This window comes from Rhineura floridana, chromosome 3 (assembly GCF_030035675.1).
Source record: "Rhineura floridana isolate rRhiFlo1 chromosome 3, rRhiFlo1.hap2, whole genome shotgun sequence".
Classification (NCBI taxonomy): domain Eukaryota; kingdom Metazoa; phylum Chordata; class Lepidosauria; order Squamata; family Rhineuridae; genus Rhineura; species Rhineura floridana.
In genome coordinates, this window is record NC_084482.1 from 208,208,256 (window position 1) to 208,234,226 (window position 25,971).

The 25,971-nt window shown below is 45.8% G+C and overlaps 1 protein-coding gene across 3 annotated transcripts; it reads left to right on the forward strand.

Moving 5' to 3' along the window:
* Nucleotides 1-10,188, forward strand: LOC133381374 (piggyBac transposable element-derived protein 1-like). 3 transcript variants are annotated; one of them, XM_061620424.1, is made up of 6 exons: nucleotides 1-105; nucleotides 4,966-6,026; nucleotides 6,786-6,918; nucleotides 8,167-8,925; nucleotides 9,010-9,201; nucleotides 9,591-10,172. In XM_061620424.1, the coding sequence occupies exons 2-6, from the start codon at nucleotides 5,214-5,216 to the stop codon at nucleotides 9,596-9,598; spliced, it is 1,905 nt and encodes a 634-aa protein (XP_061476408.1). In that variant the 5' UTR covers nucleotides 1-105; nucleotides 4,966-5,213; the 3' UTR covers nucleotides 9,599-10,172. The 3 variants fall into 3 exon arrangements, with proteins under 3 accessions (XP_061476408.1, XP_061476407.1, XP_061476406.1); XM_061620423.1 differs by having other exon boundaries at nucleotides 1-203; nucleotides 9,010-10,188; XM_061620422.1 differs by having other exon boundaries at nucleotides 9,010-10,188.
* The last annotated feature ends 15,783 nt before the right edge of the window (nucleotides 10,189-25,971 follow it).

Genomic DNA, 25,971 nt, shown 5'->3' on the forward strand with positions numbered 1-25,971 from the left:
CCCGCCCACAGATGCAATTTCCAAATGTTGATTTCCACACGCTGGAAGAGTTGGCATTTGGAGGAGGAAGCGGCGGAGGGCGATCCCTGGCCGTGGGACGCTTGGGTGAGTGAAGGGCAGGAAAAGCCAGGCGCTGAGTTAGAGGAAAAGTGGATCTGCAGCTTCAAGAGGAAGAAGGATTTGCAGAAAAAGGGGAGGAAAAGGTGACTAAAATGAGTGAGGGTAGAAAAGTGTAAAGAGCCTGCGCTGAAATCGTTCAGGTGGGAGCCGTTGCATCATTGAGTCATTTAGAGCTGCTCTGTGTACAGCTTGGTATTTTTAAGCGGGGGGGGAACATTTGTGGTCCTCCAGATGTTAATGGACTACACACAACCCTATTTCCCCAGGCTGTTGGCCATGCTGAAGGCCTGGGCTGATGGGAGTTGGAGGCCAACAGCATCTGCAGAGCCCCATATGTTCCTCATCCCTGCTTTAAAGAGGGCAAAAGGACAGGTCTCTGGCCTGAGCAGCTTATAGGTGGGAGTGTGGTGTAGTGGTTAGAGTGTTGGACTACGACCTGGGAGACCAGGGTTTGAATCCCCACACAGCCATGAAGCTCACTGGGTGACCTTGGGCCAGTCACTGCCTCTCAGCCTCAGAGGGAGGCAATGGTAAACCCCCTCTGAATACCGCTTACCATGAAAACCCTATTCATAGGGTTGCCCATAAGTCAGAATCGACTTGAAGGTAGTCCATTTCACACACCATACGTTTGAAGTATGTTACTTCTCCCCAAAGAAGCCTTGGAAATGTAGCTTTAAAGGGTGCTGGGAATCGTAGCTCTGTGAGGGGATGAACTACATTTCCCGGGATTCTTTGGCAGAAGTAATGTGCTTCAAGTGTATTATGTGAATCAAATGATAGTTTCAGATCCAGGAGAGGAAGGATGATGAAATGAAGGAAAGGGTTAAGATTCAGTGGAAAAAAGGGTTAAAATGTATATGTGGGTAAAATAATGTACACCTGTATCTTGCCTTTCCTTTAATGAGCTCAAGGCAGCATCCTAGTTCTTCCCGCCTTCTTTTATGCTTACCTCAACCTTGTGGGATTAGGTTAGGCTGCGAGAGAGATAGGCATAAGTTCACCCAGTCAGTTTTGGGGCTGAATGGGGATATGAACCCTGAGGATTAAACAAATTCCTCTGACCCTTGAACAGCGATTTGTTGTTGTTGTTATGTGCCCTCAAGTTGATTACGACTTATGGCGACCCTTTGAATCAGTGACCTCCAAAAGCATCTGTCTTGAACCACCCTGTTCAGATCTTGTAAGTTCAGGTCTGTGGCTTCCTTGATGGAATCGATCTATCTCTTGTTTGGCCTTCCTCTTTTTCTACTCCCTTCTGTTTTTCCCAGCATTATTGTCTTTTCTAGTGAACTTCTCATGATGTGTCCAAAGTATGATAACCTCAGCTTCATCATTTTAACTTCTAGTGACAGTTCTGGTTTAATTTGTTCTAACACCCAATTGTCTTTTTCGCAGTCTGTGGTATGCGCAAAGCTGTTCTCCAACACCACATTTCAAATGAGTTGATTTTCCTCTTCTCCGCTTTTTTCACTGTCCAACTTTCACATCCATACATAGAGATCGGGAATACCATGGTCTGAATGATCCTGACTTTCGTGTTCAGTGATACAGTAATGGAGGATGTAATGTGCTTCAAGTGTATTATGCGAATCAAATGATAGTCTCAGATTCAGGAGAGGAAGGATAATGAAGTGGAGGAAATGGTTAAGATTGAGTGGAAGTAAGGGTTAAAATGCGTGTATGTGTGTGTAAAATAATGTACATTTGTATCTTGCCTTTCCTTTAATGACCTCAAGGCAGCATCCTAATTCTTCCCGCCTTCTTTTATGCTTACCTCAACCTTGTGGGATTAGGTTAGGCTGTGAGAGGAAGATAGGCATAAGGTCGCCCAGTCTGAATGGGGATATGAACCCTGAGGAAAATCCCTTCTCCCAAAAATACCCTTGGAATTGCCTCTTTTATTCTTTTAGTTTTCATCCTAACATTTAAAAATAATCTCTTGTTGTCATTCCTCCATGAGTACCAAGAATGGAGCCTCCCTATACAGAAGCAGTACACCCCTCTGATTTGCAAGTCTCATTAAAAAAAAAAAATCCAAATAGCCTCTGTCATAATGTTGACAAAAAAGGATTTAGAGTGAATGCAGGGCCGGCTGCTCAGGCTAAGCGAGGGTGAAGGGGTGAGATCAGGAGGCAGCCTGAGAGAAGGAAATGCCCTTTGTACGGCTGTACCTGCATCCAGCAAGGAAAATCTGGTGCCGGTAGGTAGTTTTGTGTTGCTGTATACAAAGGGGTTAAACAAACAAACAAAAAAGTGTGTGTGGTTCCTAGAAAGAGCTCTGCCCCAAGTAAGGCACTATAATTAATCTATTTATTTGTTCGTTTATTATTTGGTTTATATCCCCCCCTTCCTCCCAGGCAAAGAAAAGCACTAAAAACACTTTAAAACATCATAAAAACAGACATTAAAATACATTAAAACAAAACTTTAAAAATATTTTTTAAAAAGCTTTGAAGTTTTTTTTAAAAAAAGGTTAAAATACTGTTTTGTTTTGTTTTTTAAAAAAGGTTTAAAATCATATTAAAAAGCAATTCCAACACAGAAGCAGTCTGGGACAAGGTCTCAACTTAAAAGGCTTGTTGAAAAAGGAAGGTCTTCTCTAGCCACTCTGGATCTCAAAGCATGCATTTATCTCAGTTGCATGTTGTTAACCTTAGTTACGGCAGGGTAAGGGCGACTAAGCAGTTGCGTGCTTGATGGCAAATTGGGGAGTTGTGAGAGAGGGGGAGCTGTGCCCACATGTTACAGGAGGCACCTCCAGGCATATGGGGCTGTAAGTGTTCTAAACTGGGGGTTTGGGGAGGTGCCTGCCTCCTATAAGGAGATGGGCAGAGAAGGTAACAGCCTTACTGCACTGATGGAGGCAGCAAATGCCAGTTGCTGGGAATCACAAGTGCTTTTGGGCACACTGTATTTTGCTCCCACCAGAGGCACCAACTTGGCTGACTTTAAAAGAGAGGATTAGATACATACATAGAAGATAAGGCGGTGACTACTAGGCATGATGGCTATGTTCTGCTTCCACTGTCAGACTTACCATTCACACCAGATATTTATTCCACTTTTATTCCACTTTAAACAGTCATGGCTTCCCCCAAAGAATCCTGGGAAGTGTAGTTTGTGAAGAGTGCTGAGAGTTGCTCGGAGACCCCTATTGTCCTCACAGACCTACAGTTTGTCAGAGTGGTTTAGCAGTCATTTCCTCTTCCCAGAAAACTCTGAGAATTGTAGCTCTGTGAGGGAAACAGGAATTTTCTAACAGTTTTCAGCACCCTTCATAAACTACACTTCCCAGGATTCTTTGGGGGAAGACATGACTGTTTAAAGTGGAATAAATGTCTGGTATGAATGTGGCCACAGTGTATGCTTCTGAATGCCAGTTCCTAGGAATCTCAAGTGGCCCTGCCTTTGGGCTTCCTGTTGGGGCATCTGGTTGGCCACTGTGAGACTTTAATACCGGGCTAGATGGGCCTTTGGCTTGGTCCAGCTACAGGGCTCTCCTTACGTCCTTATTTGGGAGCAAATCCCTGATGAGTTCAGCGAGACCCAAATCTTCATCGGCTGGTTGGCAATCGTTTTTTTTAATGGGTCAAACTCTGAGTTGCACCCAGACCAGAAGTCTATAGCCTTGCCAGCTCTGCCTGGTGATTTGGTCCTCGGATTGCTACAGTGAGGACTCGTCGACCCCCTGCCTCTCCAGTAACAGCAGCAACGGAAGCTTTATCCTCCTGCCTGCCTTCCTCTGCATGGAGCCGACTGATTCCTTCATGTGAGGCAAGATGCAAGCAACAGGAACATAGGACGTTGACTTCTACTGAGTCGGACCATTGGCCAATCTAGCTCAGTATTGTTTACACTGACTGGTAGCCACTCTCCAGGGTTTCAAGCAGGAGAGATTCCAAGCCCTACCTGGAGGTGCCGCTAGGGATTGAATCCTGGGACCTCCTGCATGCAAAGCAGATAGTCTGCCACTGAGCTATGGACTTTTCCCAGTTGGGATTGAGGATCTAAAAAAGGGGGATCCTGTTGTTCCCACACTGCAGACAGAAGGGACAAAAGAGTTTTGGTGCTGCTGAGGGTGTGTGTCATGGGTGGGTGGGGCGGCTGTGGGCCAGTTGCTCACTTAGTAAGTCTGTTTAGGATTGCGGCCTTAAAGCATAATCCTATGCAAATTTACTGAAGGCGTCACTCCTGCTGTGTCCGATGGGATTTGCTCCTATGGTAAGTATGTGGAGGGTTGCAGCCTTAAAAGGGCTTGCAAGATGGTCTCAAGTGGCAGGAGGCTGTTTGCCTGGGAACAGCTCAAGGGGTCGGCAATTGCTGCTCAGCAACGATGAGTAAACACATCTGCCGACATTTACGGCAGGTGTGGGGAACCTTTGGCCCTCCAGATGTTACTGAACTGCAGCCCCCATCAGCCCCAGCAAGCATGGTCAATGGCCAGGGATGGTGGGAATTGTAGTTCAGCAACATCTGGAGGACCAAAGGTTTTTCCATGCTTGGTTTGCGGGGACCACAGACCTTGCCCCGCTCTGAGTCAGTCCCTTGATCCTGTCCTGCTGCTGTGATGTAACCAAGGACACACCTTGATTCTAGCCTTTCCTTTGTCAGGAATGCGACAATCCACAAGTCTGGATTTGAGCAATACCCTAAGCCAAACCTTAGCTTAGCTCGTAGCAGGAGGAGCCAAGCAGCCATGATTTTGTGCTAAGCCATGGTGGTGGGGATGGAATGCTGAACAGGAGCGTTGCATGCAACAACATCGTCTTGCAGTCCCACTTGCCATCATGTTTTGATTCTCATCTCACTCTCTTTCTGTTTCTCTTCTCCCCTCCCCTCCAGGAACAATCCTGTCCCATCTTTCATGGACCCCATTTCTTCCTGCTCATCACCCTTTTAGTCTCTGAAGAGTAATATTCTGGTGAGGGAAAGTGGCATTGTGGGACAACCCTCCCCACCCACCCCACCTGTGCCTGATTGCAGCAACCCTAGCGGCAACAGAGAGCCGCCTGCAAGACCTTCAGTGATCAACATTTCCACCCACACTGTGGGAGAGCACTCTCTGAACCGTCCTCCGTTGGAGGAGCAACATGGCTGGGGTGGAGCTGAGAGGCTCAGATTTCGGCCTCCGGGTCCCGACTGCCGCAGAGCCAAGGGAGCATCCTGGGATAAAGATAGAAGAGCAAGATCCATTGGAGTTGGACCAGGTGGGAGATGGACGAGGCAGGACCCCTCATGTTGTCCACGCCGGGAGTATTGAGGAATTTGTGCAGAGGAGTACGGAACCGTGTGTCGATCTGGAATCGAGGGAGGAGTTGCTCCAACGCTGGGAGGCCCAGTGGGAAGAGTTCTTGAGGAAATTGGAGTCCCCTCACCTGGAACGGGGAATCCCACAGTTGCCGGAAGAGCCCACCCCATGGGATGACGCTAAGGCCTTCCTGGCCTCCTTCGAGCTAGTCGCTGAAGCCTGCCGCTGGCCCAAGGAAGAGTGGGTGGCCCGGCTCTTGCCGGCCCTCGGCGGGGGAGCCCAGCAAATGTTCAGCAAGCTGGAATCCCAGGACTGGAAGGACTACCAAAAGGTGAAGGTGGCCATCTTGCGGGGGGCAGCCCTGAGGAGGGAGAAGCAGCGACAACACTTCCGGCGCTTCTGCTACCAGGAGGCCGGGGGTCCCCGGGAGGCTTATGGCCGCCTCCAGGAACGTTGCTCTCAGTGGCTGAGGGCCGAGAGGCGCACCAAGGAGGAGATTCTGGAGCTGCTGATTCTGGAGCAGTTCTTGGCCATCCTCCCGCCGGAGATCCAGAGCTGGGTGAAGGAGCGCGGCCCGGAGTCCTGCGACCAGGCGGTGATCCTGGCCGAGGTTTTCCTGCAGAGGCAGGAAGAGGCGGAGAGATGGCAGCTCCAGGTGAAGGCAGTTCTTCTGAGGGGTCCTTGTGACTCAAAAGTGTGAGGGGGATGGATATGGTTGGAGAGACCTCCAGTCCCCCCCTTTTCCATTTGAGAGCGGCTTGGAAGGTGGAGAGGAATCTTTGCCTCAATTCTTCCCACGTAGACTGCAGGGGGTGAGTGAGTGGATGGGTGACCCCAGGAGAAGGAAGACGGGAACCTGTGGCCCTCCAGATGTTGTTGGACTCCATCTCCCTGGAGCCCAAGCCAGCATGAGCAATGGGTAGTGGTCTGGAGGGCCACAGGTTTCCCTGCCCTGCCCCAAAGGTTGCTCTAGCACAGCCTTTCCTAACCTCTGGGTCCCCAGATGTTGCTGGACAACAACTCTCATCAGCCCCAGCCGGCACTTGCTAATGGTCAAGAATGATTGGAACTGTAGTCCAGCATCATCTGGGGTCCCAAAGGGTAAGAAAGGCTGTGCAGCTTTAAAAATGGATCAATATCGCACAGAGGAAGCTGACACAGACCTGGTCAGACCCTGTGTCCGTCTAACCCTGTATTGTCTGTTCTGACCGGCAGCAGCTCTCCAGGCTTGAAGGCCTTTCCCATCACTTGCTAAGATAGCCTTTTTTTAAAATCTGGAGGTGCCACTGGGGGTTGAGCCTGGGACCTTCTGCGTGCAAAGCAGGTGTTCTGCGACTGAGCTCCAGGGCCCCTTCCGAGTCTCTTCCGCTTCCCGGCTTAACTCTGAACAGACTCTTTGCTGTTGTTTCGGCAGCCGGTGCCATTTGTGAAAGTGGCTGTGAGTTCCCCAGGGGCAGAGCAGGCGCCATCTGTCTCCAGGCAAGGGCAGCCATGCCAAGAAGTGAAGCGAGAGGAGGAGGAGGAGGCCTTCGAAGTGACCTCGCCTGGTAAGTAACATTTCTCTCATGTTAATTCTGGAATGCTTCTGATTCCCTGAAGGGGCTACCTTGGTTTTGTTTCTTTATCCCACCTTTTTTCAATGGTAGATCTCAAGGCAGCATAAGGAGATCCCCTGGATGGTCTCCCATTCAAACGCTGACCAGACCTAAACCTGCTTAGCTTCAGTAAAGTGGCTACGTTAAGCACTTTCAGACTGTGACTTAGTCCTGTAGCCTCTCTCCATGTAGAGAGCATGGATGAACTGAAGGACCACCAGCACCCATAACAAACCTGCCAGGGCTTACAGTCAGCCCCAGAGGCCTGGCTCATAACCACATGATGAAGACCCATTAGACTGGCGAGCACTGGAGACTGGGCCTTTTCAGTGGTGGCTCTGTATTCGTGGCAATCTCTACAACGCAGCTCCCATCTCTATTACCTGTCAAACGCAATTACTCCCCGAGTGTGGAGCCTTGTGTAGCCAAAACAGCTGCACCCCTCCAGGCACAGAGGGAGATAGGAGCAACTTGCAACGTGAGGGGAGTGCCAGGGTTTGCAGTATAAAAAAAGGCTTTAAAGGGAGGGGGGAAATCTATGGAGGGGGCAACCCCCTCCCCTCCAAAAGAGCCCACTGAAGATTGAGCATGCTCAGTAGGCGTGGAATGGAGTATGCTCAACAGGAACACTCCACACTGCAACATTTTAGTTTGTTTGTTTATTTGTTATTTGATTTATATCCCGCCCTTCCTCCCAGCAGGAGCCCAGGGCGGCAGTTGTATCAGTCGGTTATATTGCTCTCTTGTCATAACATTAGAACTTGTGGACATCCAATGGCGCTGAACGTTAGAAGATTCAGGACAGGGAACAGAAAGGACTTCTTCACACGCACACAGTTAAACGATGCAATTTGCCCCCACAGGATGGCCACAAACATGGATAGCTTAAAAAAAGAGGTTTAGGCAAATTCACAGAGGGCATGGCTATCAACAGCTACTAGCCACAACGGCTGTGCTCTGCCTCCACAGTCGAGACTGTATGGTTACGAATACCGGTTGCTGTAAACCGCAGGAGGGGAGAGATACTTTTGCACTCAGGTCTTGCTTGTTGGCTTCCAATCGGGGCATCTGGCTGGCCACTGTGAGGACAGGATGCTAGACTAGATGGGCCACTGGCCTGACCCAGCAGGGCTCTTATGTTCTTATCTATTAGTAAGTCACATAAAACAGAAGTGCAGGATTCTTTCCTCCTTTCAACAGGTTGTGGAGCAGCAGATGAGTGCAAGAGGAAGAATCTCCAACAGGGATGCCCCAGGCGAGCAGAACCATTTGGGAGAAGGATGAGAGTTTCTGAGGATGAGGATCAGGAAGCCACTGAGGAGCAGCACAGGCTAAAGAAACGACAACGGCGACGGAACCACTGTGGGGAAAAAATGGGAAGACCTGTTTTTTGTACACTGACTGACAAAACTCCACACCGGCAACAGCAAAGTCCAGAGCCAGTCGTCACGGAAAACTTCCAGCAGGGCTCCGGCTGCTGTAGGCATGCTGCGGCCAACGGGAGCAATTCCGCTCTGCCTTTTAGGCAGGCCTTTAGCTTGCACGTCCCCACGGAGGGAGACCTGCAGCCCACCAGAGATCCGGGGACACCAAAGAAGCGGAGGAAGCCAAATTGGAATATGGAGGAGAAGAAATTGCTCTACGAGTTAGTGGTAGCGAACAAGGAGGCTGCTCTCGGCCTCGTCCCGGGGAGTGGGGCTGCGGCACGCCAGGCAGCCTTTTTTGTGGCTGCAGGGCGGAAAGTGTCCACCTTGGGTTATTACGAGAGGTCGGGGCCTGCCACCCGCAAGAGGTGGAACGACACTTACGGGAACCTGAAGAAGAGGGTGCGAACGTACCGGCGCCTAGGCCTGTCATTTGACAGGGCGGTGGAGAAAGCCACACGGCCGGAAGAGGCAGTCCTCCGCCCGCTCATCCGCTGCAAGCGCCTGAAGGCCATGGCATCCGGCACCCGGAATCGTGAGTATCGTCCATGTGGTGGGTGGGAAGAGGAGGGTGTCTTGTTTTGCCCCTATCTAATCTTGTCTTGCCCTTTCATTCCAGCCCCGCCAGAAGAACCCACAGACACAGAAGAGGACTCCACACCCCCGACCTCAGACCAAGAACACTCGCCAGGAAGGATGGTGGAGCTGGTGGCATCCCCAGGGACTGCGACTCATTGTAAAGGCGCAGGAGGCAGATTGCAGTCAGGGACACCTTCCCCAACAGCATGGGAGGAGGTAGCATTGGGGAAAGGTGAACGCTCAGGAGCTACTCGGCGGGCTTCCGAAGTGGAAACCAGTGTCCCTGCAGATGGTGCTGGACTACAGCTCCCATCATCTCGGACTATTGGTGGTGCTGGCTGATGGGAGTTGGGGTTCAACATCTGGAGGGTCCTGAAGATGATATCATAATCCTTACAAACGATGCGTTGCAATATTAATCTGCTGGTTGGCTGCAACAACTTGAGTTTATGGTGATCTTCATGGCCACCTTACAATTTTTTTTAAAAAAGGTCATGTTGCCCTCCAGTGCCAATCTCTCTTCTTCTACCTAGCAATTGTGAATGAAGCAACCCCAGTTTGTTCCTCCTCTTTTCTTTGTATGTTTCATTTTCATTCATTTGTATGTGTTTTATTTCATAGAATCATAGAGTTGGAAGGGGTCTTGTAGGCCATCGAGTCCACCCCCTGCTCACAGCAGGAAATCCACAGCTAGAGCATCTCCCGCAGATAGCTGTCCAGCCTCTGCTTGAAGACATCCAGCGAAGGGGATCCCACCACCTCCCTAGGCAGTCGGTTCCATTGCCAAACTGCCCTTACTGTCAAGAAGTTCCTTCTAATGTCCAATCTGAATCTACGCTCCTGCAACTTAAAACCTTATTTCCTTATTTCTTACATGTTGCCGATTATGTTTTTGATTGAATAAATTTGGAAAAAAAATCTGGAGGGCCACAGGTTCTGAATTCCCCAGAATTGCAGCCTGAATTGTTTAAATATGCATTGCAATTGAGAGGATGTTTATGCAGCTAATTATGCAATATTTGAGAATTTAAGGAGGGAAATAAATAAGTTGTCCCCATTTTGAATCTCTTGGATAAGAAGGAAAAAAGCACTTTAACCAACATTTCTTAAAGCACTTGTTTTTTTAAAAAAGATGATTGCTTCTGTTTTGTCAAGAATGTAATCTTGTTGGTTACAACTATAAGCATTTTATCAACTTGGCTGCGACAGATCGTTTTTTTATATTTCTTAAATCATTTTTAATTTAAGTTGAAAAAAAAATAGAGTTGGCTATCATTAGCAGAGCATGCTTCACTCCAAATATTTGAATGACCTTATACTCAGTGCTTTAAGGTACAATTTCCAATAGAACCTTGGCCACAGGCCGTTCCATTGCCAGTGAGAGACGAACCATTCATAGAAAGATTCAGGATAGACTAAAGAAAGTCCTTCTTCATGCAGCACACAGTTAAACAATGGAAGTCACTCCCACTAGAGGTAGTGATGGCCCTCAACTTGGATGGCTTTAAAAGAGCATTAGACAAATCATATCAATAGCTACTAGCCATGGTGGCTGTGTTCTGCCCCCACCAGTTTTTTACTACCTACTGGCATGTAGGTTCAGGACAGACGAAAGAAAGTACTTTTTCATGCAGTGCATAGTTAAGCTATAGAATTCACTCCCGGAGGAGACGGTGATAGCCACCAACTTGGATGGCTTTAAAAGAGGACAGATTCATGGAGGATGACTATCAAAAGCAAATAGCCCGAACTCTAACCCAGTCCTTCAATTAGCTAAAATCGCTGATGCTAGATAGTGTCTGGTTTTTATATTTTCAAAGTGGGATTCCTAGAGCATGCTTACCTTATGTAAGTTGTATAGAAATTCACAAGATCTGCCTTGGGGCAGGCACACATAGGATCATGCTTCTAATTTGCTTCTTTAGAAAAGTGTGTCATATAGTTTTTATTATGAGGTGTGTGTCTGGTTGTTTTTTTAAAAAAAATCAAAATCATCTGTCTTAATTGGTCTCTAAGAACTCTTTCAACTTATCTGAAGACAGATTACAGATTCAGCCAGATTCTCACTCCCTTAAATATCTCCCCTCACTTAAATTCCTTCCACTAATTTCATAGAAGCCCCCATTACACAATATTACAGACATATTCCAATGTTCACCAGCCAGAGTGAAACTCTCTCTCACCTGCCACTCTCCCTGCTGCTTCTCCTCTGCCTGACTCGGGAGGAAGCCTTCTGCCAGGGCCACCGCCTGGGCACTGGTCTCCGCTCCACATTTCCTTGCCCAGCTCGCCATCTCCGGGGGAAGGACAGTCAGGAATTGCTACAGGATCACCAAATCCAGCATCTGAATCTTCGTGTGTCACTCTGACTTCGGCCACTGATGGCAAAGATGATAGAGTCGGCTACAAACCTCTGCTGGTAGCGGACATGCCTGATAAGCTGGCACTGTGCATCTGAGCTCAGGGTGCTCCAGGATCTTCTTCATAGTTATTTCCTAGAATTCTCCACTGCTCCCAGCTTGAAAGTTATGAGGCCCACTTCCTGCCTCAGGGTCAGCCGAGTCTTCCTCTTCCATCTGTGATCTGTGTTCCAATGCAACCTTAAACATGATTGAAGAATCTCTTTCCTCTTCTGCCAGATTTTGTCTTAAGGCAAAGGACTGGCCAAACAAGTGGGGGGAATACCACGTCCTGAAAAACCACGAAGGTGTTCTGTGATTGAACTGTTTATCATTAACATTTTTTTTTAATCATTTTTATTGTAAATATAACAGAAAGAAAAAAGAAACAACATTTGTTTGCGTTAAAAATAATCAATCAGTCCCAATTTTAATGTATACATTAATATAGGCAGTCCATATGTCCAAATAGACATCCCATCAAGATTTATGATTATAAAATTGATGTTCAAATGCAGGAAGGCCTATAGGGTTCCAACCTTGAAGTGTAAGTCACATTGCAACCATAACGGCTCGCAAGATCCATTTTTGTTGGCCATCTATTAGTTCCCACTTCACAGGAATATAATTTAAAAGTGTGTGAACATCTGCAAACTTTCCAAAACAACATTAATACCGTGGGTAGGGAATATTTTTGGCTTGGTAGTAGGCCAGATCATTATCTCCATCCAGCCCCATGGGCCAAATTTGTAGGTGAGTGGGACCACCAACCTGTCAATCATCTGACATAATGAGGCCAGGTGATTGACACCTTGCACAGCGTTTCCCTAGCAGCCAACAATCAGCTGGTTGTCAGGTGCCTGGGAAGCATTCCACAAGGGGCTTCGCAAACCCAGTGTTTGGGGCTTGGAAGTGCCTGCAAAGCGCCTTTTGGGCAAGCCCCACCCTTATGTGGCAATCATATACAATGTCAGGTATAGGGCATAGGTATAGGTGTGGGTTGACCAAAATGGCCTGATGGGGCAAGTGGGGAGGCCTGGTGGGCCAAATGTCCTCAACCAGAGGTCCTCTACACCTGTTAATACAAACAGCAATTCTGACCAAAAACAAGTCGACATGCTCCCCCATCATATGCCTCAAAGAGGCATTGTCAGCCTTACAGTGCAAGCTCCTATCTGAGCTAGCCAATTCCTTTCTATAAATTCCAGCCTATATATCCAAAATACCCAGAACATGATATTTTTTTGGTTAAATCAATCTCAGTTTTCACTGATGGAAGAATGTTCTGTGTTTCAGAATTTTTAACAGTATTTTAAAAAATATTTCAACTGTGTTCTGAAATGTTTTTAGTTGTACCTGTATTTCACTACAGTGTGTGCTAGAACTCACTACATTTATTTATTTATTTATTTATTTATTTATTTGAGCATTTGCACCCCATCTTTCAACCAAAAAGGCTCCCAGAGTAGTTTACATACAATCAATCAAAACGAGACAGTTGCTGATTACACCTTATGGCGACCCTATAAATCAGTGACTTCCAAAAGCATCTGTCATGAACCACCCTGTTCAGATCTTGTAAGTTCAGGTCTGTGGCTTCCTTTATGGAATCAATCCATCTCTTGTTTGGCCTTCCTCTTTTTCTACTCCCTTCTGTTTTTCCCAGGGTATTTGTCTTTTCTACTGAATCATGTCTTCTCATTATGTGTCCAAAGTATGATAACCTCAAGTTTCATCATTTTAGCTTCTAGTGATAGGTCTGGTTTAATTTGTTCTAACACCCAATTATTTGTCTTTTTTGTGGTACTTGGTATGCGCAAAGCTATCCTCCAACACCATATTTCAAATGAGTTGATTTTTCTCTTACCTCCTTTTGTCACTGTCCAACTTTCACATCCATAAATAGAGTTCGGGAATACCATGGTCTGAATGATCCTGACTTTAGTGTTCAGTGATACATCTTTGAATTTGAGGACCTTTTCTAGTTCTTTCACAGCTGCCCTCCCCAGTCCTGGACTTCTTCTGATTTCTTGACTATTGTCTCCATTTTGATTAATGACTGCGCCGAGGTATTGATACTCCTTGACAAGTTCAATGTCCTCATTGTCAACTTTGTTACATTGATATATTAATGTTATTTACCAGATCAGAGAGAAGGATATTACACTGGTGCTGAAAGCTCTCCTCTGGCTACCCGTATATTGTTGAGCTAAGTTTAAGTATACAAAGTCCTAAATAATCTAGGACCAGGTTGCCTTGTCCTTTATACCCCATCCAGGTCACTGTGATCATCTGGAGAAGCCTGACCATCCCATCATTATCTCATGTTTGTTTAGTTTCTCTGCCAGGTGTAGGGAACCTGTGGCTCTCTGGCAGGTATTGGAACTCCACCTCTTATCAGTCCCGGCTGTCAGCTTCCTCCTCATCCTCAGTGTTGGTGGTTTCTTTGGACAGCTCGGCTGGGAGGAAGATGGGGTCAAAACTAGAATGAGTTGGCTGTGGCTGTCATTGGCTGTGGCTCCGCCTACTATTGGGCTTTCTGCTCCGACCAGTCCCAGTGGGCACCAGGCACCAGCCATCACTGCCAAACTGCATTGACCAATTGTCCTGAAAGCTCCTCTGGGCTTGACTCCATAGGGTAGACGGTGGAGAGCGGGGTCTCCTGATGCAAAGGGAAGAGGCTTGCATGCAGCTGGAGAAAAACCCTCTTCCCATTTCCCAGGCCTGAAGGAAGCTAGTCAATTTCCTTCCACTAAGAGGAAAGGGAGTTTCTTTGCATTTGACCTGCATGTGAAATTGACTCGACCCTTTCCCCCTCTTTCTATAGCCCCAAAGCAGAGCTTAGACAAAGGGCTCTGCAGACTGATGTGCTGCTGCTGCTGCTGAAGGGGACCAGAGTGACTCCACTTTTCCTGTAAGAATTTCATTTCTGCAGGGGAAAATAAAAGGACCCCTGCCCTGAGGAGCTTACAAGCAACATGTTAACATTAGGGCAAAAGGTCAGCAGCCTTGTTGGGCCAGTGAGCACATATGTAATGTTGAGAAAGTGCCATGGGTGCCAGTCACAAAATGGCTGCTGGGAGGGTGTTACACAAAACAGCCGCCAAGGGGAGGGGGTTGTAGGAGAGGTGGAACTAGTGAACAGAAATTGGACCGGAAATCTTCTGCATTGCAGATTTTTGAGGGGAAATTTATTGAGATCTTTTGCAGGAGCCATACTGGCAGGCACACTGGTGGCCCATGGGTGCCATGTTGCTGAACCCAGCATTATGGGAAACACATGAGAGCTGGGGAGAGAGTGCCATGGGAGAGCTATAGGGAAGCCAATAATATTTTATCCTATTATCATTGCTAGTCCTATTGATAAACAGAACCATTAAAGTCAATAGACATCACTAACTTAGGTTCATTAATTTTCATGGGTGTGCTCTGGCTAGGACTGCGTAGGAGTCTGGCAGTTCTTCAGAGAGCCAAACAGGCAGCCAGCATTTTTTGTACTTCTAAGCCTTGGTGGCACCTGGGAGATTGCACAGTTAAACTATGAAATTCACTCCCAACTTGGATGGCTCTAAAGGAGGTTTAGACAAATCCAGGGAGGGTAAGGCTATGAATGGCTACTAGCCACAATGGCTATGGTCTCCCTACCCCGTGTGAGGCAGTAAATGCCTCTGAGTGCCAGTTGCTGGCGATCACAAGTGAGGAGAGTGCTGTTGCACTCAGATCCTGCTTGTGAGCTTCCCACTGGAGCATCTGGATGGCCACTGTGAGAACTGGATGCTAGCCTAGATGGGCCTTCTTTGGCCTGATCCAGCAGCCAGGCTCTTTTTAGGTTCTCAATTAGACATGTTACCAGCACTTTACCATAAGGTCCTAGGGTGGGTTACACTATAAAGATATATTAAAATCAGTTTTAAAAAATGACATTAGAACTGAGCACAAGTCATATTACAGTGCTATATTTAATGTCTTTATTTTTATTCTGTACCTTATAAAATCTATAATTTTGTATCTCCTGAGAAATGTATCTCCTGAGAAATGTATCTCGTGTGTGCATGTGTATATGCGCACACACACCCTTTTTTGGTATATTTCTTAAGACTTGTAAAAATGTATACATTTCATACGTTTCATACGGTATCTACACCTTATATATTTTCTCTGTATAAAGAAAGAAAAAAGACTAGGGTAGGTCATATATACATATATCCCAGAGCGTGGAAAAGTTACTTTTTTTGAACTACAATTCCCATCAGCCCAATCCAGTGGCCATGCTGGCTGGGGCTGATGGGAGTTGTAGTTCAAAAAAAGTAACTTTTCCAAGCTCTGATATATCCATGGCTGTGAGCCGTGAAGGTTATGTTCTACCTGCCCTGTCGGAAGCAGTATGCCTCTGAAAACCGGTTCTGGGAACTGGAGGTGAGGAGAGCACTGTTTCACTCAAATCCTGCTTGTGGGCTTCCCCATTGGGGAATCTGGTTGGCCACTGGCCTGATCCAGAGGGCTCTTCTTATGAACACTCTTCCGTTCGCTGAGAGGCTGTTAAGTTCCAGGGTAGCGAGTTTATGGTTTCCTTTGAAGGATGGATCACTGGAGACTTAAGGCATTTCTGTAGTATCCGAGTTTATTCACAAATTAAGACATGCACACACACAAGCTGCCTTGAGCATAGACGGAGGCAATTGTTGTAAACCGCCCAGAGAGCTTCAGCTGTGGGGTGGTATACAAATGCAATAAATAAATAAATAATCCGCACAGCACATTTTACATTCTGCAAATCCACCATCCCACATCACATCCTCCACTGAGGCAGCTCCAGAAGCTCCAAAAGATCCTTTCCAGGACTCAGAAAGCTCTCCAACTCAAAAGCTGTGTTTCCTTTGTACCGGGAATAGCTAATGTGGTGCGCTGCAGATGCAACGGACTACAGTTCACATCAGCCCCAGGCAGTTTGGCCAGTGGTCAGAGATGTTGGGAGTTGTAGTCCAACTCCAAACATCTAGAGGGCTATCTCTGCTTTACACACACAGGGAGACCTAAATTGCATCATCCATAGTTGTGGGGGGGGATGCAGAAGGTATGCCCCCTACTCCAATTGGAGGTCAGCCATTAACAAAGGTGCTATGGACTTTGAAGAAGCACGAATGCAGGGTGAATGGGACAAACAAGCTAAGTGGAAGGCACGTCAAGCAAATCCTCATCGTGACCATCTTCCAGAGCTTGGAAAAGTTACTTTTTTGAACTACAACTCCCCATGCTGGCTGGGGCTGATGGGAGTTGTAGTTTTAAAAAGTAACTTTTCCACTGTGGGAGGCTGTGTGGATCCAGAATTGGCCTCCACAGTCACTTACTGACCCACTGTTAAAGTCCTTCTCTTGGAAGACAACCTTACTCTGCCACCAGTGATCACCAATGAATGAATGAATGGCTTCGTCCCCTCCCCCCCACCCATTCGGAACTCTCCCTGGCTATTTGGGGCAATTAGCCAGCAACCTCGCTAACAAAAGGACCCGGCAGGAAGGTTTGCACAGAGTGCCGCTCTGAAGGGGTGCCTCTGGCCCCCTTCTGTCTAAATGCCAGAATGTGTTACAGTAACCTGATAGCAATGCAAATAATAAAGAACTCGGGATTTATCAACTGCATGAAGCATTGCCCCTCAAGGTAAAATGGATGGTGATGATTTAGTAATTTATATTGGCTGCCCAACAACAGAGTTCTGGGAGAGGGCTCCCAAAGAGAATATCCCTGGTTAAAAACAACTGAGAAACAATGGCAGCATGATATGGTTGGTGGGGGGGTAGCCTTTGTTTGGTCTTCTCAGCCCCCACTCCCGGCTTTTCTCTCCAGTCACTGGCTGAGCTCACTTTACTGGCTTACAGATGCACACCCCACTTCCCAATCAACTCCCTCCGCCCATCAACCCCCACCTTTTTTGCAAGGAACATTCTCTAGGCAGGATAGGGAAGGATTGGGAACATTTGCTCTGGAGGACACCCCCCCCCAAATTCCCTTTCTCTTTAGGAATCAACCTCTGTCAGTGTGTGTGTGTTATGTGCCTTCGTCAATTACGACTTATGGCGACCCTATGAAGTAGCAACCTCCAATAGCATCTGTTATAAATCACCCTGTTCAGATCTTGTTAGTTCAGGTCTGCGGCTTCCTTTATGGAATCAATCCATCTCTTGTTTGGTCTTCCTCTTTTTCTACTCCCTTTTATTTTCTCGGCATTATTGTCTTTTCTAGTGAATCATGTCTTCTCATTGTGTGTCCAAAGTAGGATAACCTCAGTTTCATCATTTTAGGTTCTATTGATAGTTCTGGTTTAATTTGTTCCATCACCCAATTATTGGTCTTTTTCACAGTCCAAAGTATCCATAAAACTCTCCTCCAACACTACATTTCAAATGAGTTGATTTTTCTCTTACCTCCTTTTGTCACTGTCCAACTTTCACATCCGTACATAGAGATTGGGAATACCATGGTCTGAATGATCCTGACTTTAGTGTTCAGTGATACATCTTTGCATTTGAGGACCTTTTCTAGTTCTCTCATAGCTGCCCTACTCAGTCCTAGCCTTCTTCTGATTTCTTGACTATTGTCTCCATTTTGGTTAATGGCTGTGCCGAGGTATTGATAATCCTTGACAAGTTCATTCATTCATTTATTATTGTACAGTCACAGACCCGGTATACAATACAAAATTAAAGTAAACAATGTCAATCAAGATACAGAAATAAAAATAAGAATAAAAATAAAAATGGGGGCGCCAACCTGAACTTATGGGACTTGGTTTTTACGTATAAGTTGGGCTGCGTGGAGGAATTTGGCCACCCCAATAGTTAAAAGCTTGTCTGTGCCTGAAAGGAGAATTTTCAGCTTCTCGGCTGTTGAACTTCCCGGCAGTTTCTCAACCATAGGGTTTAAGAACCTGGTACGTTCATTGGAATAAAATGGGCAAATAAAAAAAACATGAAACAGATTCAATGTCCTTCTGACGGCAGGAACAGAATCGGTTATCGTAGGGTACCCCGCGATAGCGGCCGTCAAGAAGGGCAGATGCAAGGCAATTAAATCTGGCCCTAGTAAAAACCTATCTATAGGATGGGAAATCTAAGAACTCCAAGTAGTGAGCTGGGAAGGGGGAATGCAACTTTAGGCCTAAATGAAGTGGGGAACATATTTTGGCGGCATTTGCTACATCTCGTTGGAGGTCAATGTCCTTTATGCGATTAACAATGATCCTTTTGGCTGAACAGTAGTCAAATAAGGCTAAGAAGTCCAAAGAAAGACCGAGAGAGGATAATTTATGCTGAATGGCTTTAGCCCATGAACTGACGAAACAGTCTTTCTGAATGGCATTGAGATAGCCAAAGGAGGGGGTTGCTTTTGAGCCACCTTGAACCAAAAACATAAAGTTCGAGTCCAAGAAAGGCAGTCTAAGGATGGAAGACCAGCTTCCAGCCGTAGTACTGCATTTGTAACACAACGGGGGACTCCAAAAATTAGGCGAAGAAAGCTGGAGAGAACAGCTTCGATTTTGGGGCCAAAGTCCTTTATCCAAATTGGGGCACCATAGAGAAGCTGTGCAGCAATTTTGGCGAGAAAGACTCTGGTGGCAGCAGGAATGTATTGCCCGCCTTTGGGGGGAAAAAAACAGAAGAGGGCCTTAGACATGGTCTTAGCTGAAGCCACAGCTGTACGGATATGGAATGACCATGATAGAGAGGAGTGGAATATGATCCCCAAATACTTATATTGTTTAACTTGGGAGATCCGCTGGCCACTAATTACCCAATCGGTCGTGGGAGAGTGAGAAGAGAAGGCTAGTATTTTGGTCTTAGTGAAATTAATGCATAGCATGTTATCTGCACAATAGGCTATGTATGCACGGAATAATCTCTTCAGGCCTATTCTCGATAGAGACAGTAGGACCGTATCATCAGCGTACAGCAAAAGAGGGCAGGCATGATCAGCTATTTTGGGAGGATGGAAGACAGGGGAGTGCCAGATTTGACTCAAATCATTAAGATAGAGATTAAATAGGGTGGGAGCAAATATACACCCTTGTCTCACTCCCCTGGCAACAGAAATAGGATTGCTTAAAGAGCCATCTATGCCACATCTGACCCTAAAGGTAGAGGGTTGGTAGAGTTGGTAGATGAGGAAAAGAAGCCTTTTGTTAATGCTAGACTGAAAAAGCTTTGTCCAGAGTCTGTCTCTGGGGATGGAATCGAAAGCAGATTTCAGATCAATAAAGGCCACGTACAGGCCATTTCCAAGAGAGCCAGAATATTTTTCTGCCAGGTGGTTTAGCAGGAAGCAATGGTCAAGTGTGGATCTATATTTTCTAAAGCCTGCCTGCTCCGGGCCCAAAATATTTTCCTCCTCAATCCAAGCGGATAGTCTATCATTAAGATGACCTGCGTATAATTTCCCAACTGTAGAGAGCAAGCTAATAGGTCTAAAATTTTGGGGATCATCTCGAGCCCCCTTTTTGTAAATAGGGATCACTATGGCGTCAAGCCAAGAGGCAGGAATACATCCATAGTTATCAATCATGGTAAAAAGGTTAGCTAATAGAGGGGCCCACCAGTCCTGCTGGGATCTTAGCAAGTCAGGGGGGATAGCATCTAGGCCGGGGGCTTTGCCAGCCTTCAAACATTTGATGAGGAATATAATCTCGCTTTGAGAGACTGGCAGCCATGTTGGAAGATCCACAGAATCGATTATATCTGGCCAAACTGAAGAAAGAGGAGATTCCTTGAAGAGGGCCAAAAAATGATGTTCCCAAACATGGGAAGGAATGTTACAGGCTATGGGGTTTGCGGACGACAGGGCATCAGTGACAAGAGCCCAGAACATTTTGGAATCATTCAGTTTGGATCCGTTAATTAGCGCCTTCCAACCTTCTTGTATGGCCTGCCTTTTTTTGGAGGCTAAGAGAAGTTTATAGGAGCATTTTGCGTAATAATATTCCGGCGGTAGTTGGTTGAGATTATTGGTCCTATAATTGCGGTAAATCCTTCTCAAATTTCTCTTCGCTTCCACGCAGGTATTATCAAACCAGCAGGCATGATGGTGAAGCGTACGGGTCTTATGGTGGGGAGGATTAGGTTTGAGGAAAGACTCCAAAGCAAGAGTCAGAGTGGAATAGCCCTCAAAGCAGGTTTGGACATCTAGGATGCGTCCTTTAAGGGCTTGACCCGATGGGGAAGCTAAAAAGGAGGCTATCCTATCCGAGATGTCCAATGACCATTTAATTCTTATATCGGGAGGAGAGCGAGTTATATGGGTAGATGTTTGTTGTCATCAGGTGACCACTCTCACACACTAAAAGTGTAAAAGTTAGAGGGAGATGGTCACTATCCAATCTGTTTCCCACTGTAAAATTAGAAATCCACCTAAGTAGTTGGGGAGAAATCAGAACATAATCTACCACACTGCTGCCCCCACCCGAAAGATAGGTGTATTCCGCTCGGTTATGAGGCAACCTTAGCTATTAAAAAGAACTTAGAAGTCAAAGAGGAATGGAATAATCTCATTCCAGCGTCTAGGTCTAAAAATTCAAAAAAAATTTGGTCGATAATTTCGAACGCCTTTAGACTCTGGCGACCGGTCATTTGTAACATCTCTCCCCATATATGGGAATGTTACTTTATGACCTTATATAATAACAACTGCTCTAATGTCACTACTGCATTCTTACCTCCTGAGCCCTCTTCGCTTCTGTTTTGGTTGCCCGTGAATTCAATTGAAATAAAGACCTTGATTGCTGGGCTGAAATCAGGTAAAGCGCCTGGATCGGACAACATTCCCCCGGAACTTCTAAAAAATTTCCCAGACTGGTGGGCCCCGTTACTTGCAAAATTATTTACTAGGTTTAACAAATCGGGTCATTTCCCGACATCTTGGCGAGAGGCAATAGTCATCCCCATTTATAAAAAAGGGGATAGAGAGGATCCCTCTAACTACTGTCCCATTAGTCTTCTATCAGTTATTGCCAAACTATATGCTTCTTATCTGAAAGCAAAACTCCAGAATTGGATGGTTGAACAAAATATACTTGGTAAGGAACAGGCAGGATTTAGAAAAGGTTCCTCTGTTTTAGATCACTGTCTTATTTTACAACACCTTGCGGAAAAGTATAGCAAACATAAAGGCAATGGTTTGCATGTAGCCTTTATTGATTTAAAGGCCGCATTCGATTCGATTCCTAGGGACATTTTGTGGTCCAAACTATCAAAAACCACTGTTGATAAAAGACTTTTATTTTTGATGTATCACCTGCATCAACAGACATCCCTACGAGTACGTTGCGGAAAAGAGGGCGGGTTGACCAAATCTATCCCCACGTCCACAGGGGTGAGACAGGGATGTATACTTGCACCTCTTCTTTTTAATCTTTTTTTGAATGACTTGAATGAATGTTGCCTATCTCATGATTTCCATACTCCCAAGATTGCGGATGAGAGATGTCCTTTGTTATTATATGCTGATGACGCTGTGATTCTCTCATTATCGAAGGTTGGCCTCAAACGTACGCTAAGGGCGTTTATGTCCTATTGTACAGAGAACCACCTAATCATAAATTTTGATAAAACAAAAATTTTAGTGTTTTCAAAGCGAATAAACACCCCAGTTTGGATAGTCAATGAACATCCAATTGAACAAGTTGCCGACTATAAATATCTTGGTATCACCTTTCATTCTTCTATGAAATGGTCTTTTCATATAAGAAAGACAAGAATGAGAATTAAGAATTCCCTAAACAGCCTGCTTCAATATTTTTACTATAAAGGGGGACAATTTATTCCTGCGGTCATCCAGATTTTTAAAAATAAAATCATTCCCCAAATTCTATACGGAGTTCCAATCTGGATCCACTATCTGGACTCTACAGTTGAAGCAGTTCTCTCCTCTTTCTTACGACGCTTGGTAGGCGTCTCCAGATGCGCCCCCTCGGTGGCGCTTAGACTAGAATGTGGGTTTATGTCAATGGAATACCAGGCCTGGCTGTTGACTGTAAATTATTGGGTCAAAATATCAACCAATGCTATGTTTGGTTTTCTATCTTTACTTTGGAATGATAATTGGCCTTCTAATTGGAACCATAAATTGGAAATGAAATTAATGCAAATGGGTCTCTCTAAGGAATATTTACTATCTCAAGCTCCAAACGATGCCTTAGCCATAATCCGCTAGCGAATTAAAGATATCGATTATCAGAATACAATTTTCCTGGCTTCCAAAACATGCTCCCCACTGTATTTGAAATTAAACTGCCTCCCTGGAAAGTTTAGTTCCTATTTAGATTTCCTTACAATTCCCAAATTCCGTTTAGCATTTTCTAAAGCCAGGTTTAATTCTTTATATTCTGCAGTCCTGGAAGGGAGGTTTAGGGGGGTCCCCTATGAGCAACGTGTCTGTCCATGCGGTGCTGATATTGAAACTCTGTATCACAGCTTTTTCTCATGTCCCTTGTATTCTCAGATTCGTTTTAAGCATCTTAATGATATACTGTTAAAAGTCACACATAAATCGCCTGAAGCCACGATTGTCTATTTGCTTTCCGGCTCTGTTAAAGAAATCACTTTTCAAGTTGCCAAGTTTGTTTCTGCGGCTCAACAGAAACGCATTTCTCTTTCATGTACTTAATCTTTGTTCATGTTATTATTGTATGTACTTTTTTAATATGGGTCTATGACTGTAAATAAATATTGAAGAGTCAGAGTGGAATAGCCCTCAAAGCAGGTTTGGACATCTAGGATGCGTCCTTTAAGGGCTTGACCCAATGGGGAAGCTAAAAAAGAGGCTATCTTATCCGAGATGTCCAATGACCATTTAATTCTCTTGTATCGGGGGAGAGAGAGTTATATGGGTAGATGTTTGTTGGCATCAAGTGACCACTCTCAAACACTGAAAGTGTAAAGGTTAGAGGGAGATGGTCACTATCCAATCTGTTTCCCACTGTAAAATTAGAAATCCACCTAAGTAATTGGGGAGAAGTCAGAACATAATCTACCACACTGCTGCCCCGACCCGAAAGATAGGTATATTCCACTCGGTTATCAATCAGATGGCAGCCATTCAGAATCGTCAGATTATAGCAGCCCGCCAAAAGGACCAGGCAGATCCCTCCAAAATTCACCTTCTGATCTTTAGATGATCTTTCATAAGTGAAAATGAAATTGTTAAGGTCTGTAGCATCCCAAAGATTGGAAGAAAAGAGAGTGGAGTTATTAGGGCCAGTCCTAGCATTAAAATCCCCCATAATAATCAGGGGGACTCGGGGGTAAAGGGATTCTAAGTCTAGAATATAGCTCTCCAAAGCTTCCCATGCTTGTTTAATATCCGCCCTAACCGAAAAAGGAGGGATATAAACATTAATCAATAGGAGAAACACAGCACTAAATTCCAGTAAAACAGCCAGAGCCAGTGAACCGCATGATGGAAGTTTTGTTGATTTAACAGACAGGGAGGCTGAAAGAAGAATGGCCAGTCCAGCCTTAGGTCTGCCCTTACTCAAGGGGGGTACAGCTGGTAAATCAACGGTTAAAAAACCATTGAGATAAATTGAGTTCGTAAACCAGGTTTCCTGTAAAAGGATTACGTCAAACTTGGAGAGATAGGAGACCAGATCTGGGGATTTCTGCTTTACAGCAATGTTCCATGATAAAAAGGTCATTTGATCCCTAAGGTCAACATGACTGGCCCCAGATGGGGGAGGATGAGTAAAAGGAAAATTCGTGGGTGATTCGGGGAAGGGACCAGGGGAAAGTCAGATGGGAACATTGATGAGGGAGTGGGCTGAAGGTGAAAGCGCAGCAGATGAACAGCTGGGAAAAGAAGGGTTAATCAGATTATCTTGGATATCAGAGCGGAGTAGAGCCTTCCCGGTCAAGATAGCCTCTACAGACCTTACGGTGTTTACCCTGTTTAAAGGGGTGAGGGAGCATTTCCCAGTCTGTTCAACGCTCTCTCCAAGGACGAGGCTGCCACTGTCCAGTGGAGACTTTGAGACTGAATCAGCCTCTTCTGTGCTACAGACCATCTGTGCTTTCCCCTATTTGAAAATATTTAACAGATGGACCTTAAGCTGATCGAGGCTAAGCAGGACGTCGATTTGGTCCTGGGGGGATAGCGTGTCGAAGGAGTTGATAATCATTTTCTCTTCCTCATTATACTGGTCCACAAAGTTACTAAGAGGAGGACTGACATCACGGTTTCTGGCCGTCCGGCTCTCTGCAAGGTTAGTTGAAGTAGATGCATCAGTAACAAGTGAAAGTTCAACTGGAGTCCGATCCTCTGGATCCGCCCGGTTCTTATTCCTTTCCATCCGTGAAACAGTATTAGATCTGTGATTGAGGAGGCTGAATTGAGAAGTGGCGAGGGGGCAGAAACATTGATGAAATAATGTTGAACCCATATGCCAGAATTCTTCAACTTCTCCTTCGCGTTATAAATCTGGGAGGCAATGTTCACGGAGTGGAAGGAGACAATCAGTCGCCAACGGGATGTATTGGATGACAGATTCACCATTTGCTTAGTATAGCTCATGCGATGCGTTGCAGAGAGAGTCCGACTAAAGCAGGAGTCCAGAAACAGAATAGCATGTGATCGCGAGCTTTTCAGGTTCCAATTTTAGATTCCAAGAGGTGGATTTGGAGAGACTTGCTGCTATAGATGAAAGAGCAGAGGTTTCTCGGCGTGTCGGGAGGAGAGAAAGGTTTATCCCCGGGACAACGTTGCTTTGTTCAGGAGATAGATGAAGGTTCCTGTCATATTGAAAAAGGCCCGACTTAAACCCCTCAAACTTGGGGGGCAGCTTTATGGGAGAATGATACGTGTCTGGATCTTTCTCTGCGGGGATAGACAATGTTCTCAGGACCTGGGGGCCAGACTTGCCGACATCCTTTTGAAGATCTTTGCACAATGCGGCTTTCTTACGCCTGACAACAGCATGAGGCTGGGTGGCTGAAGGAGGAGTTGGTGGAGAGTCCAATAATCTAAATAGCGGTTTAAAGTTCATTTTCCTATCTCCAGCTGGTTTTGCATTTTTGATGTTCTTTGACTTTTTGGCCCCTAGTAATGGGCGTTCATGAGGAGAAGGTCTGTTAGATTTCCTCCTCGAAACCGTCTTTGGGCGGCAAGAGTTATTAGGTGAGCTAGGAGACGAGCCTGTGTTACTAGATTTATTTTCAAGGATCGAACCCATAGCCTGGACCAAGGTGGTTAGTAGGTTGTTTGTTTCGGCAAGGTATGCTTTTATCAGGCACAGTTCTTCCATCACAGGTTCTCCACTACTCAGCGAAGGGGGCTTAAGGTTCGAGGGGTCCGAATAGGGGAACTGCTCATGCTTGGAGTGGTTGGACAATGGGGGGTCTGAGGGCTCCTGCGACTCATGCAGTGAGTCTAAAGTGAGCAGTTCATTAGGAATACTGCCATCAAGGAGGCTGAGAGAGCAGGTATAGCCAGCATCAAACAGTTCCTCAGCCAAGCTTTTGGAGTGAGAAATCTCCCTTGCTATTTGCATGGGTAGTTGCAAATCCAAGGACCATTCACGTGAGTATTCATTGTAGTTTGGAGCCTTCTGAGCATCTGGAGGT